The following is a 12,730-nucleotide window of genomic DNA, read 5'->3' as shown; positions in this document are numbered from 1 at the left end:
TGCACAGGGTCCCAGAGGGGCTGACCCACGAGATGCCGAGTGGAGGTCAAAGGGAGGGGCTGCTCATCCCCACTCTTCTCGACTCACCTGGGCAGGACCCCCCCCCCCCCCACGCGTCTGGGCCTGGGCTCTCCCTCCTGGAGCATCAAGGGTTGGGCTGGGAACCAGCACAGAGAGCATCTCTGCTCTGTAATAAATGGACAGACGGCCTCTGCAGGGGGTGAGGGCCTCTCCACCCCTTGGGCCACCAGAGGGTCCCTTCTCAGCAGCCCCCTGCCGCCTTCAGGGAAAAACCAAGGATGTCAGCTTGGCTCCCAACAGCTCGAGCCAGACACAACTGGCTGCCGTGTCAAGCTTCTGGCCCCTCCGACCATCCACGCTGCCTCCTGCCCAGACCCCCCAGGGGCCTCAGAAATGCCTCTGAGGAAGAAGCAGGTAGGACACTCTGAACGTGTGTCTTCTCAGACGTCTGCCTCTGAGTACCACAGGTACACACTATCATGTCCCCACCGGACATCAGGACCAGCATTGTGACCCAGGGGACACCAGCTGGGACCCCTTCCACTGTATGCCAGACTCCAGCCCACCCAGGGCCTGGATGACCTCTCCAAGATACTGGTCTGCCGGGAAGGAGGGGATAACACCTCGTGCAAGGGCCCTACTTCTGGGCCTGCACGGAAGACAGCCTTGGACCCGAGGGCGCCGGGCCAGATTCCGAGGGCAAGGATGTGTGCCCGCTTTGCTCCTGGCTTTAGTCCTCATATCTAGAACCACAGCAGGGAACCTAGTAAGTATTTATGTGACGGCTAGATACGGAGGTAGGGCGAGGCGGGGGTCACTCACCTGTAGCCATCAGGCTGACCAGTGTGGAGGCGGTGATGGTGGCCGAGGTCAGGGTTCTGGTTTATTTAGTGGTTACAGAAAAGACGGGAATTCTAACCCTGCCTCTGTGAGCCACAGAACCTCAGTTTGCCCCCCTTTAAGTGGGGGAGCTGGGAGGACCACTCACGAAAAAGTGCCCTGGGCGAGTCCCCTTGTGAAGGTTCCTCACTGTTCACATCCTGCACGAATGTCACCTCCTCAGAGAGGCCTGCCCCCCGCAGCGGTCACTGCCTAGCACATTCTCCTGCTTAATTTCCTTCTTGACATGACCTTCTCTGAAATGACCTGTCCAAATTCCTTTCCTCGATAACACCCACCCCTCCTCTGGCTGGGACTGAGGGTGGAGGGATGGATCTGGCCCTCTCCTTGGGTAGCAGGCTGGGCAGGAAGGAATGGAGGCTGACCGGGTCACTGTGGCTTCAGGGCTGAGCACTGGCCAGAACAAGGGACTCGCTCTCCTGCCCCTGAGGCTCCTAAAAACTGACCAGCAGTGCCTGGAGCTGAGACCTCCTTCCCTTCCCGCCCCCCCCACCCCCACCCCGCCAGCATCCTCTGAGATTTGGGGCCCGGTGGGGACGGTGCCGGGTTACACAGGAAGGAGGGCCCAAGGTGACCCGGGCAGGGCCAGGCCAGGTGCCGCTCTGGGGCGGGGTACTGGGGGGTGGGAGGGTTGTGGACACCTGGAGAGGGAGGATGAGGGTGGCTGGAGCCTCCAGAGGGGGTACCTGGGAGATTCCCAGGGTGAAGGAAGAGTGGGAAGGACAGGGGCGCCCCGGGAGGGAGCAGGTGGAGGGGGAGGATGGAGCAGGGAGCCCTGCACGACCGCGCGCCTGGGGCGGGGAAGGAGCCGCGGCTCCGGGGACCTCGCCCGGCTAAGGTGTCCAGGGGGTCCCAGGCCCCGTCCCCTTCTGCCTCGGCCGGGTCCCGGTAATTCTCGGGGGATCAGTGAGGGGGAACCCGAGTGGGACGGGCGGCGAGCACATCCCCGCCCGCCGTGCGCGGGCCCGAGCCGGAGAGTCTGCCTGCTCCAGGCCCGGAGTCGCCCCGCCCCGGCCCCGCCCCGGCCCCGCCCCCCGCGCCGCCGCCGGCGGCCCACGTGACCAGCCGGGTGCAAACAAGCCGGTCAGCTGACCCGGCCCGACTGCGCCGTCATCCCGGCTATAAGCGCGCGACCTCCCGGGCTGTCCGCTGTAACCGGGTCGCCGCCGCCATGCAGACCCCCTGCCTGCTGCTGCTGCTCGCCCTCGGCCTGCTGGCCGCGCCCGCCGCCGCGCTCGTCAGGTGAGCCCCGCAGCTCGCGCGCCCCGGTGACTCCCGGGCACCCCCTGAGCGCCCCGCGCGGGATGCGGCTCTGCCGCCCCCGCGGCCTCCTGCAGGGCCCACCCTCGGGCGGGGCGGGGGGAGCTCTGCAGGTGCGGGACTCGCCCACGGCCCCCGGCAGCCCCGCGACCCTGCCTCTCTACCACCGTGGGGTCGGCCTTGGGAGCAGAGGAAGCAGGAGGGAGGGCGACTGTGACTGGGAGCCGACCCCGCGTCCCGAGGACAGGTAGGGTGGGAGCCTGTACTCGGGGCCCGCTCTCGGGTGGAAGTCGGGAAACCGAGGGGTAGGCCCAGGAGCCCGCTGAGCCTGGGCAAGTCATTTTCCTGCCTGGGGTCCCCTTTACTAGATGTGAACTGGTTGTGGTCTCACCTGGTTTGTTCCCCTTTACTAGATGTGAACTGGTTGTGGTCTCACCTGGTTTGTCCCATGAGATCTTACCGCAGGTCCTGGGCCGGCGGGGAGACCCTCTGGACACCAGGAGACCCACACATCCCGGAGTCCAGAGGGAGTCGGCCTAAGGAGTGGGCCTGGGAGAACGGCCCAGCTGGTACCAGGCTGTGGGCGGCTTCCCCCACCCTGGGGTGGGGCTCTGTCGCAACAACACCAGCTGCCCCCAGTAAGGACCAAGCCCTCCTCAGGCCTGGGGGTTCCACTGGGCCCAGTGACTCCACGGACTCTCAGGCCTGGTCCAGGGCTGTGTCAGCTAGGCGGAGGGTCCCCCCACCCTCCCGGCCTTGCAAGGCAGCAGTGAAGGCAGCATGGCTGGCAGTGAGGGACTCGGCCTGCGCCCTCGGCCTCTGCTGTGGATCTTCTCCCCTCGGCCACCTAGATTCCTCTGCCTGGGGGCCCTCCAGGCTCGGCCCCGTGGGGCAAGAGCCCGTGGAACCTGAGGCCCGAGTTAGGCCCTGACTTGACCCTCATGCTGGGAGGAGGTCTTCCCTCCTGGGACCCTGGACCCATGAATCACAAGTGTCTTCAGGCAGGCATTTCGCCCAGCAGGGGAGGGGTGCGGTGGGCCCACCCCTTTCTGCCCCTGCCCACCCCCTTGCCCTCCCGGGGCCTTTGTGCTCGGCCTAGGCAGGCATGCTTCCACCTCTGTTGTGGGCCTTTGCCTGTGGGCAGGTGGGTGAGGTCTCAGGGCTGCAGGAGCTGGCTGGGGCCAGAGCGGACCGAGCCTTCCCGAAGGGCTGGCTTGTGTGGGCTCTTGAGTGGGCGCCTCTGTGCGCTGTGGCCTGGGGGCGAGTAGTCCCAGCTGGAGCAGTTGTGGCGGAGCTCCTGCAGGCCTGAGCCTGCCCTGGCCTCACCCCCAGGCCCTCCCCCGGGGGTGGACAGCAGTGGAGAAGGAAGCCTGGGGCCTCTTGGGGCAGGGCAGCTGAACCCCAGCCCTTCACATCTCCCAATCCTATGGGACCGCTGGCACCTGTTTCCTTAGTTGCTGGAGGGCATGTCCCTCCCTCCCCCCAGGCAAGGACCTCAGGTTCTTCCAGCCTATCCGCTCTTAGGCAAGAGGCGGAAAGCCGCATCTTCCTGGAGCACACCCTTGGCCTGCTAGGAAGAGCCAGCTGTGACCTTGAACTCGAAGATTCCCAGGGCTGGGAAGACATTTCATCCAGTAGCTCTGTTTGGTCCGGTGGCTCTCCTCTCCCACCTCCTGGGGCAGGTTCAGACCCCTGGGGAGCCGGGGAGCTGGGGATGGAGAAGGGCCCCTCACTCTGCTCCCTGCTGGCAGAACCCCCTGCTCCCTCCTGCTGGGTGGGCCACCCAGGCTGGCGTGTGTGCTGGGAGGGAAGGGTGCTCCAGGCGGGGGCACTGGGGCTTGCGTGGAGGAAGGCAGGCCTGGAAGCCCCCGCCTCCAGGGCCCAGGCGCCATCCTTGCCCTCCTTCGGCCTGTGTGGGGAGAGAGCTGCTGGGCTCAGTGTGGCCTGGGGTGAGGACTGCAAGGAAGCAGGGTCATGTGAGGGGGACTGGGGGGTGGGCAAGGAGGGCTTCCCGGAGGGGGTGGCCTGGAAGTCCCATCTGACAGGCAGGAGGTGGCCACCCCGTAAGTCAGATGGGTAAACTGTGACCATCTCAACGTGTGGTGTGCAGGTTTGGCCAGAGGGCCAGGCAAATGGGACTCCACGGAGGGCTTTGGGCAGACGTGACAGGTGACCACCGACACCCTCATAGCCTGCGCTGGTCACTGCCCCAGAAGAGACCAGAGCGGGCCCAGAGTAGGGACAGTGGGGTGCAGGTGTTTGGGGGGGCGGTTGGAGCAGGCGTGTTGGGCCTCCAGCTGGATGTGGGTGTGGGAGCCTCCAGGTGAGGTGGCAGCCAGCAGGCCCTGACGAGCCCGGACCCCTGTCTTGACAGGATTCCACTGCACAAGTTCACATCCATCCGCCGGACCATGTCGGAAATGGGGGGCCCCATGGAAGACCTGATCGCCAAGGGCCCCATTTCAAAATACTCCCAGGGGGTGCCCACTGCGACCCAGGGGCCCATTCCTGAGATTCTCAAGAACTACATGGATGTGAGTTTCGGTGGGGGCAGGGGGGTCAGCCTGGGGCTGGGGGAGCGGGTTGACTATGAACACAGTTGTAGACAGGGGCTGGCTCTTAGGACGGGTTCTGTGAGCCAGCGTGGATTTTGCTGAAACACTCGTGTTCTCGGCCCCCAGTGGTTTTGGGGGCTTTAGCTGTGTGGTATGGGGGAGGGGCTTCTGCTCAGCCACGCCCTTCACCGTGGGTGCCGCCCACAACCCCCTCCAGACTGAGGGCTCTGACCTCCCACGTCCTCCCCAGCTCCCCTGCCCATCCTGGTCCTCGTCCCGCGGGGGCTGAGAGGGTTGACTGGAGTGCCCCTGGCACCTCCCTGACGTCTCCCCCACGTGCCACCACCCGTCAGCTCAGACCTGGGCCGGCATCTTCATCCTGGTGGCCAGCCTGGGGGGAGCTGCGTCAGCCTCTGCAGATGAGGGCGCTGGGCACAGCACGGAGGAGCCCAGAATCGGGCCCAGGCCTGCCCGAGAGTCTGTGGGTGGGGGCCTGGGGGTCCCTGAGCTTGGGTCGCCTGTGTGCCCAGGCGGCACTAACTGCCCTGGAGCTTCTGTGCTCTCGCCCGTTTTGCTGGAAGGCCTGGGGCGACCTGTGGCCCAGTCCCTGGGCCCTACCTTCCTCTTGGGTCAGCGGCCAGCCCTTATGTCCACTGCTCGTTGAGGGGGAAACAGGCTCAGAGGTGGAACATTCTGGAAGCTACACAGCAAGGTGGGGCCAGGTCCTGGGCCCCAGCCTGGTACTTCTGGGGCTGCCCAGGTGACATCCTCTTTGCACCCCCCGCCCCCGGGGTCTTGGGGAGCCAGCTCCTTGCTGCCATCCAGCCTCTGGTCCACCTAGGGTTGGGACGGGTGGCCTTGCCCTCTGTCCTGCCTGGCTGGAGCCCCAGCCGTGCCAGGAAGCTGTGGCCTCACAGGCATGTGACCAGGCTGGTCGGAGGGGCCGTCTGCCTGGGGCCTGACGGACCAGTTCCTAGTTCCTGACACACACACACACACACACACACACACACACACACACACACACACACACACACACACACACACACACACACACACACACACACACACACACACACACACACACACACACACACACACACACACACACACACACACACACACACACACACACACACACGAGATTTGCTGAGTCATTCTCTGACCCCATGCCCCCCCGCCGCCCCCCCAAGTCTGGACACTTCTGTCGGGTCATGAGTCAGCGGCTGCCAAAGTGGCCGGCAAGAGATGCCTGGAGGGGTCGGAGCCAGAATCCTGCAGCAACTGGTGGCCCAGCCTCCCTCCCTGGGGAAGGGAGTGCCCGGGAGGCAGGGCCCAGATGACTCCAGACAAAACTGCCCACCTTCTCTGACCTGCGAGAGGGCCAAAGACAGGGTTTCCCTTGGAGGCTCCGAGGGTCACGTGCCTCCTTCATGCTCACCTGAGCCCTTGGTCAGCACCTGGGCCTCCCCCGGGCAGCCTCTGCTGCCCTGTGTACAGATGGGAACACTGAGGCCCAGAGCAGTGGAGGCAGCATGGCTGGCAGTGAGGGACTCGGCCTGCGCCTTTGGCCTCTGCTGTGGATCTTCTCCCCTCGGCCACCTAGATCCCTCTGCCTGGGGGCCCTCCAGGCTTGGCCCCGTGGGGCAAGAGCCCGTGGAACCTGAGGCCCGAGTCAGGCCCTGACTTGACCCTCATGCTGGGAGGAGGTCTTCCCTCCTGGGACCCTGGAACCATGAATCACAAGGGTCTTCAGGCAGGCATTTCAACCCTCTCGCGACACTGACTCCACTGCTGGTTTTGGGTCTTTCACATGGGGTGGTCGTCCCCCAGCTCACATGGTCAGGCAGGGGCGGGGTGGTACCCAGGGGCCCTGGAACCTGAAGTGCCCATGGGTACCAGGACCGAGGGCTCGGGAGGGGCAGGTGGGGGTGGGCAGCCGAGGCAGCAGGTCTGACCCTGGGCCCGTCCCCTGGCCCGGGCCTTCTCTGGGCCCCGTGGGGAGGCGAGGGTGCCCCTTGCCCTAACCCTGACAGACCCTACCTCCCACCCAGGCCCAGTACTACGGGGAGATCGGCATCGGGACGCCCCCGCAGTGCTTCACAGTGGTCTTCGACACCGGCTCCTCCAATCTGTGGGTCCCGTCTATCCACTGCAAACTGCTGGACATCGCCTGCTGTAAGTCAGCCTGTCCCACGCCTCTCCCTGGTGGCCAGAGGGAGACCGAGGGCCGGGCCCAGCCCTTGCCTCCCATGGACGCAGGAGGGTAGGGGCCCTGGGGATGGGCGTGCAGCCCTCCATCCTTCTCCCGCATGCGCTCTCCCCGCGGGCGCTGGGGGTCGCTGTCCAGCCTCAGCTCACCTCCTCCAGTCCTGGGGCGTAGCGGTGGGCAGGCGCAGACCTCTGGTGGCCCTGTCCTGGCACCTCTTGGGCAACTCGCAGCTCCCACCTCTCGGCCACACCAGACAGGCTTCCCTCCCTGGGGTCTCCACCCTTGCTCGCATCCGGGCTGGGACCGTGGGAGCCAAGGATGGAGCGAGTTGTGGGCCAGACCACCCGCCCCGGGAGGGTGGCTCGGTGGACGGGCGGCAGCAGGCGGTGGTGGGGGCCCAGCGGGTCTGGTCGTGGCCCGGCGGGCAGCCTGACGGGCTCCCGGCCGGCGCAGGGACCCACCACAAGTACAACAGCGGCAAGTCTAGCACGTACGTGAAGAACGGCACGTCCTTCGACATCCACTACGGCTCAGGCAGCCTCTCCGGGTACCTGAGCCAGGACACCGTGTCGGTGAGTCTGTCTCTGGGCCGCTCCCCGTGGAGGGGGTTCGCCCTCCTAACCAGGGGTCTGTGCCAGCTCCCCAGAGGGGAGGCAAGCAGTGGTCAGCTGAGCGAGGGGCCTGGGGGTTCAGCTTGAGCAAAGGCCCAGCGGTGGGGCAGCTCAGTGTGCTTGGTTTTGAGGAAGTGGTAGTGGGACGGGGACGGGGTGGACGTGGTCCCGCGTGCGGGCTGGGCGACAGCTGGGAGATTGGAAGGGGAAGCGGGCAGAGAGCCACTGAGGCACAGGTGTAAGAGCGCCAGGCACGGCTTTGGGACCAGGACCCCGTGGGTGATGAGTGGTGAGGCCCCCGGCCACGGAGCCGGGTGGAAGAGCCAGTGGGAAGATGGGGTCCCGCGCTGACGTGTTGCTTTGAGATGCCATTGGGTGATGGGGTCAGGCATGGCCGGGGTCCCTGCAGCTGGAGCTGCTGGCAGAGGGGCACCTGCAGAGGATGCCGGGCGGGAGCGGGCAGCAGCCGGGGCGGGGGGCTGGGGAGGGGCCTGCAGGACGTGCCCGCCTCCCCCAGGGAGGGCTGAGGGGCCCTTGTGGGCTCTGCCCGGGCCCCTGCGCCTCTCACGAGCTCTGGGGTGGAGCTGCTGGGGCCAGGCCGCAGGAGGGGCCCTGGTTGGGAGTTGTAGAGGAAGAGGAACAAAGCAGAAGATGGTCCCCTCCCAGCCCCCAGCCCCAGGAAGGCCGCAGAGCGTACTGCGGGACTTGGATGGGGGAGCGGCAGAGGCGTGGGGGGAGGACCCTTCCTCCAGGTGGCCTGTTTCTTTCTGACCATCCTGGCAGGTCAGGGGCACTGTGTTTCCCTGCGGGCCACCCCTCCCCCTCCCCCTCCTTATCTGCCTGCCCAGGTTTATCTGCAGGGGCCCCTCCGCCAGGTTCTCTCTGGGCCTGAGATGGGATATCACCCAGCATGTTCCCCTCCTAGTTTCAGCCCCAAACAGCCGTTTCTTCCCACGTCCTGCCCTGTCTTTATCTGCAGCTCCTGGTGGCCGGGGGCAGGGGCGGTGGCGGGGGAAAAGGGGGGGGAATGTGTGGTCTTGAGTCCAGGGTCGGGTCACGGGTTCCCCAAGGGCAGGAACAGGCTGGAAGGGAGAGCTGTGGGTGGGAAAGCCTGAGCTCACAACCCCACTCCTCCCTACTCCCTCCGTTTGCATCTATCCTTGAAATATTCCTGGCAGAGTGTGGGCCCCGCACCCCCGTTGTCCCCACCTGTGTCCGGCCCGGGTTTGCCAGCCCTTTCTTCTGGGTCCTCTGCCTTTCTTGAGTCTCCTGTGTGCTACATGACAGGCATCGACTGAGCTGGGTTTTGTAGCCGTGGCTGCCCGTGCAGGGACGGGAGGTGATGGGCCGCCCAGGGCCCAGCGTTGGGCTTGGTGGTCCACGTGGCCCACTGACTCCCCCCCCCCCAACCGTGGCCCTCAGGTGCCCTGTAAATCAGGGTTGTCGAGCGTGGGCAGCATCAAGGTGGAGAGGCAGACCTTCGGGGAGGCCACCAAGCAGCCGGGCATCACCTTCATCGCAGCCAAGTTCGATGGCATCCTGGGCATGGCCTACCCCCGCATCTCCGTGAACAACGTGGTCCCTGTCTTTGACAACCTGATGCAGCAGAAGCTGGTGGACAAGAACATCTTCTCCTTCTACCTGAACAGGTGGGGCAGGGCGAGTCCCTGTCACGCCGGCCCTTCCCGTGTCCCCCTGCCAGGCACTGGGTCACAGCTCCTGAGCTCTGACTGCGGGATGGGTTGGCGCCCCCTCACAGACAGACAAGCAGCCCCTACAGAAGGCTGTGTCTCACCGGGGTCTCCAAGTCGGGGGTGCTGGGCCCCCGGGTCTGGGATCTTGGAGAGCCAGAGCCGGGCCGGGGTCTTGGCAGGGTTCCCTCCCACGTCAGTCTGCCCACCATTCCCGGGCCTGGTGATGGCCAGATGTGGTCTTAGCCCCCCAGGTCATTTTCGGCCCACAGGGGATCAGGCCACGAGCCTCAATCTGTGACAGGAGTTCTGGAGGCAAGAGGGCCAGGGTTTTCCTGCGGGGGTGACCTCGGGGAGGGCTTGGGGCGATGTCACACGGGAGGCCTCCCCAGGGGTGCTGCTACCCTGTAGAGGCAACGCCAGGCGCCTTTCGTGCCGGGGAGGGGGTCCTTGGGAAGGGGACTCACTCCTCCAGCTCCCGGCCTCTTCCCAGGACGACAGTGCTGCGGGCCTTGAGAGAGAGCCCCAGACAGGAGGGGGGATGCAGCTGTGCTGAGGGTGAGGTTCCGGGCAGGGCGTGAGCCGGGCGGCCGCTGCCCTGAGCTGCTCCTGGTCACTGAGCCCTACGTGCCACCCCCCCGGGGTCTGACCCCGGGCATTTCTGGCGGAATTCCAGTCCAGAGCTCTCGACCTGGCCTCTGTGTGGAAACTGCCTTCTGTCCCTTGCTAGGTCAGTGGCAAATACTCAGCAGCTACTTGGGGCCGAGCTGCCTGCTAGATGCTGGGGTGCAGGTAAACAGGTGGGGCCGTTCCCCCTGAGTTCTTGGGTCCAGGGGAGGCAGACGAGGTGCAGCAGACCCGGGAGATCGGCCAGGCCTGGGACTGGGGACGGGTGCCCCAGCGCTATGACTCCCCGGGTGATGGGCTGAGGCAGGAAGTGGGGGGCGGATGGCTTGCAAGGGCAGGGCTGAGGGTGAGGAGGGGCACTGGAGGTGTGATCTTTCCACACAGTGGGTTTTGGGGGTGACAGGAGGTGGAGACCACAGTGGTGGCGGAAGGACAAGTTCAGCGGGGCGCTCCTGAGGGCTGGGGACGGCCAGGCAGATGATGCTGAGCTCAGAGTATTAATATAAGTGTAAATAAGAGGTGGGGAGAGTCAAAAGCTGAGATCCGAAGGGGGAGCGAGTCATGGAAGGATCTGGATGGAGGACATCCTCGGGAGCAGCAGGTGCAAAGGGCCTGGGGCAGGAACAGCTGGCTCAGCTTCTCTCAGGGTTGCCAGCACCTCCTCCTGGAAGCCCTTGGTTTTTCTTCCAGGCAGGTAAGGTCCCTGCTCCTGGGGCTGTTACCATTCGTGTCCCCATCTGCCTGCTGGCCTGACCCTGGCCGTCCTCAGCTGGCAGACCAGGAGCCCCAAGGCCCAAGCAGGATCTCTTCTGCTCAGGATGGGGCTTGGCCTGCAGTCCACACTGGGTGTGGGATCAGAGCCCCTCCCCCCTTCTGGATCCTTCCACCCCTGCAAGCCCAGGAAGAGTCCTGCCCTGGGGCACTTTCTGAGATGGATCCTCCCATCTCTGATTTCTGACCTGGTCCCAGCCTGGGGCAGGGGTGGATGGGGCAGCAGACTCCCTCCTTCCTACCCCCCCAGGGACCCAAATGCGCAGCCCGGCGGTGAGCTGATGCTGGGCGGCACTGACCCCAAGTACTATAAAGGCTCGCTGATTTACCACAATGTCACACGCATGGCCTACTGGCAGATCCACATGGACCAGTGAGTACTGGGTGGGGCCCCTCCTTTGGCTCCCCAGGGGGCGTGGCTTGTGGGGCCCCGCCCCCAGCCTCAGCAGCGCTTTGGGGGGGTGGGGGGGGCCGGGCGGGGTGGGCCTGGACCCTGTGTCCCACCAGCCCTAGGTGCTCTGGCCACCTTCTGGTGCCCAGCCGAGCTCTCGTACCCGGGTTCCAGCCAGTGTCCCCTCGTCCACACGCTGCCTAGGGGTCTGTTACCCTGCTCTTGGCTTCTCCCGCCGCCTCCCCTCCTGTCCCACCCAACTCTGCTCGTGGCCGAGTCCTGCTGTGGGGGCCGGGTCTCCAGTGGCCCTGGGAGGGGACTCACACCTCCTCTGCTGCAGGGTGGACGTGGGCAGCAGCCTGACCGTGTGTAAAGGGGGCTGTGAGGCCATCGTGGACACGGGCACCTCCCTCATCGTGGGCCCCGTGGAGGAGGTGCGGGAGCTGCAGAAAGCCATCGGGGCCTTGCCGCTGATCCAGGGCGAGGTGAGCGGGCCGGCAGAGCCGGGGTGGGGGGAGGGCGGGCGGGCCCCCCCAGGCCGCCGTGTCCCTCCCCCCGTGCATGCAGTGTCTTCTCGTCCCCGCTTAGTACATGATCCCCTGCGAGAAGGTGTCCAGCCTGCCCAAGGTCACCGTGAAGCTGGGGGGTAAAGCGTACAAGCTATCCCCAGAGGACTACACGCTCAAGGTCAGTTGGGGACCAGTTGGGGACCGCGGGGCATGGGGCGGAGGACGCCCAAGGGTGCAGCTTGGGTGGTGACCTTCGTTGGCCGTCCCAGGTGTCGCAGGCTGGGAAGACCATGTGCTTGAGCGGCTTCATGGGCATGGACATCCCCCCGCCCGGTGGGCCGCTCTGGATCCTGGGCGACGTGTTCATCGGCCGCTACTATGCCGTGTTCGACCGCGACCAGAACCGGGTGGGCTTGGCCGAGGCTGCCAGGCCATAGCTGGCTCCCCGCCCGCTGGCAGAGTCCCGAGGAGGGTCGAGGAGGAGGAGGAGGCCGCACCCCTGCCCTCCCGGCCACCCCGCCACACACACACACTCACACTTGCACTTGCACTCGCAGCACAGCTCTCTGGAGGCCACCCAGCCCGACGGGCCTGCTGTTCCGTTCTGTGGTTTTCCCCTCCCTGGTTTCGGAAAAGCTGCCTGCTTGTCTGTCTGTCTGTCTGCTGGAGGGGCGGGCCAGGGGCAGAGCCAGTGGGTGGCTCTGGTGCACAGGGTCCTTTCTCTAACTTGGAAGACCCAGCCCGCTGGGCAGCTGTGCATCCTAGGACCCCCACCCCCAGGGTAGTTCCCTCCCCAGCCTGCACCTTGGGGGCCTGGCCACCCAGCACCGCCCAGCGCCAGGCTGCCCTCTCAGTCCCCACTCCGTGCAGCTTGGGGCCCGGCGCTCTGCACTGCGGCCCCCACCCGTCTGCCCTAGACCCAGCGAGGAAGGGGCCAGCTGAGGCCTGAGGATGAGCTGGAACCAGCTGGCGGGGTGGCAGGGGACAAGAGCTAGTCTTGTGAGGCCTGCGGGGGGGTCATCCTGGGGCTTGACTCCTTCGTGGCGGACATTCAGGGCATTCGGTGGCCTGGGGGTGGGGTAGGAGGGGAGGGGCTGGTGCCGGCCTTCCCCGCAGCTGCGCCCCGTCTTGAGTTGCTGGGAGCCAAAGTTGGCATGAAAATAAAATTGTTTAGGCCTCTTA

General features: G+C 65.8%; 1 protein-coding gene across 1 annotated transcript; it reads left to right on the top strand.

The window, feature by feature from the left end:
- The first annotated feature begins 1,995 nt into the window (after window positions 1-1,995).
- CTSD (cathepsin D) lies at window positions 1,996-12,730 on the top strand. Its single transcript, XM_057553111.1, has 9 exons — window positions 1,996-2,163; window positions 4,556-4,715; window positions 6,791-6,914; window positions 7,402-7,520; window positions 8,982-9,208; window positions 10,899-11,021; window positions 11,380-11,524; window positions 11,628-11,726; window positions 11,818-12,730. Exons 1-9 carry the CDS (start codon window positions 2,093-2,095, stop codon window positions 11,983-11,985), a joined length of 1,236 nt encoding a protein of 411 aa, XP_057409094.1. The 5' UTR covers window positions 1,996-2,092; the 3' UTR covers window positions 11,986-12,730.

This window comes from Balaenoptera acutorostrata, chromosome 9, assembly GCF_949987535.1.
Source record: "Balaenoptera acutorostrata chromosome 9, mBalAcu1.1, whole genome shotgun sequence".
Taxonomy (NCBI): Eukaryota; Metazoa; Chordata; class Mammalia; order Artiodactyla; family Balaenopteridae; genus Balaenoptera; species Balaenoptera acutorostrata.
This window is presented reverse-complemented; position numbering and strand designations above follow the sequence as displayed.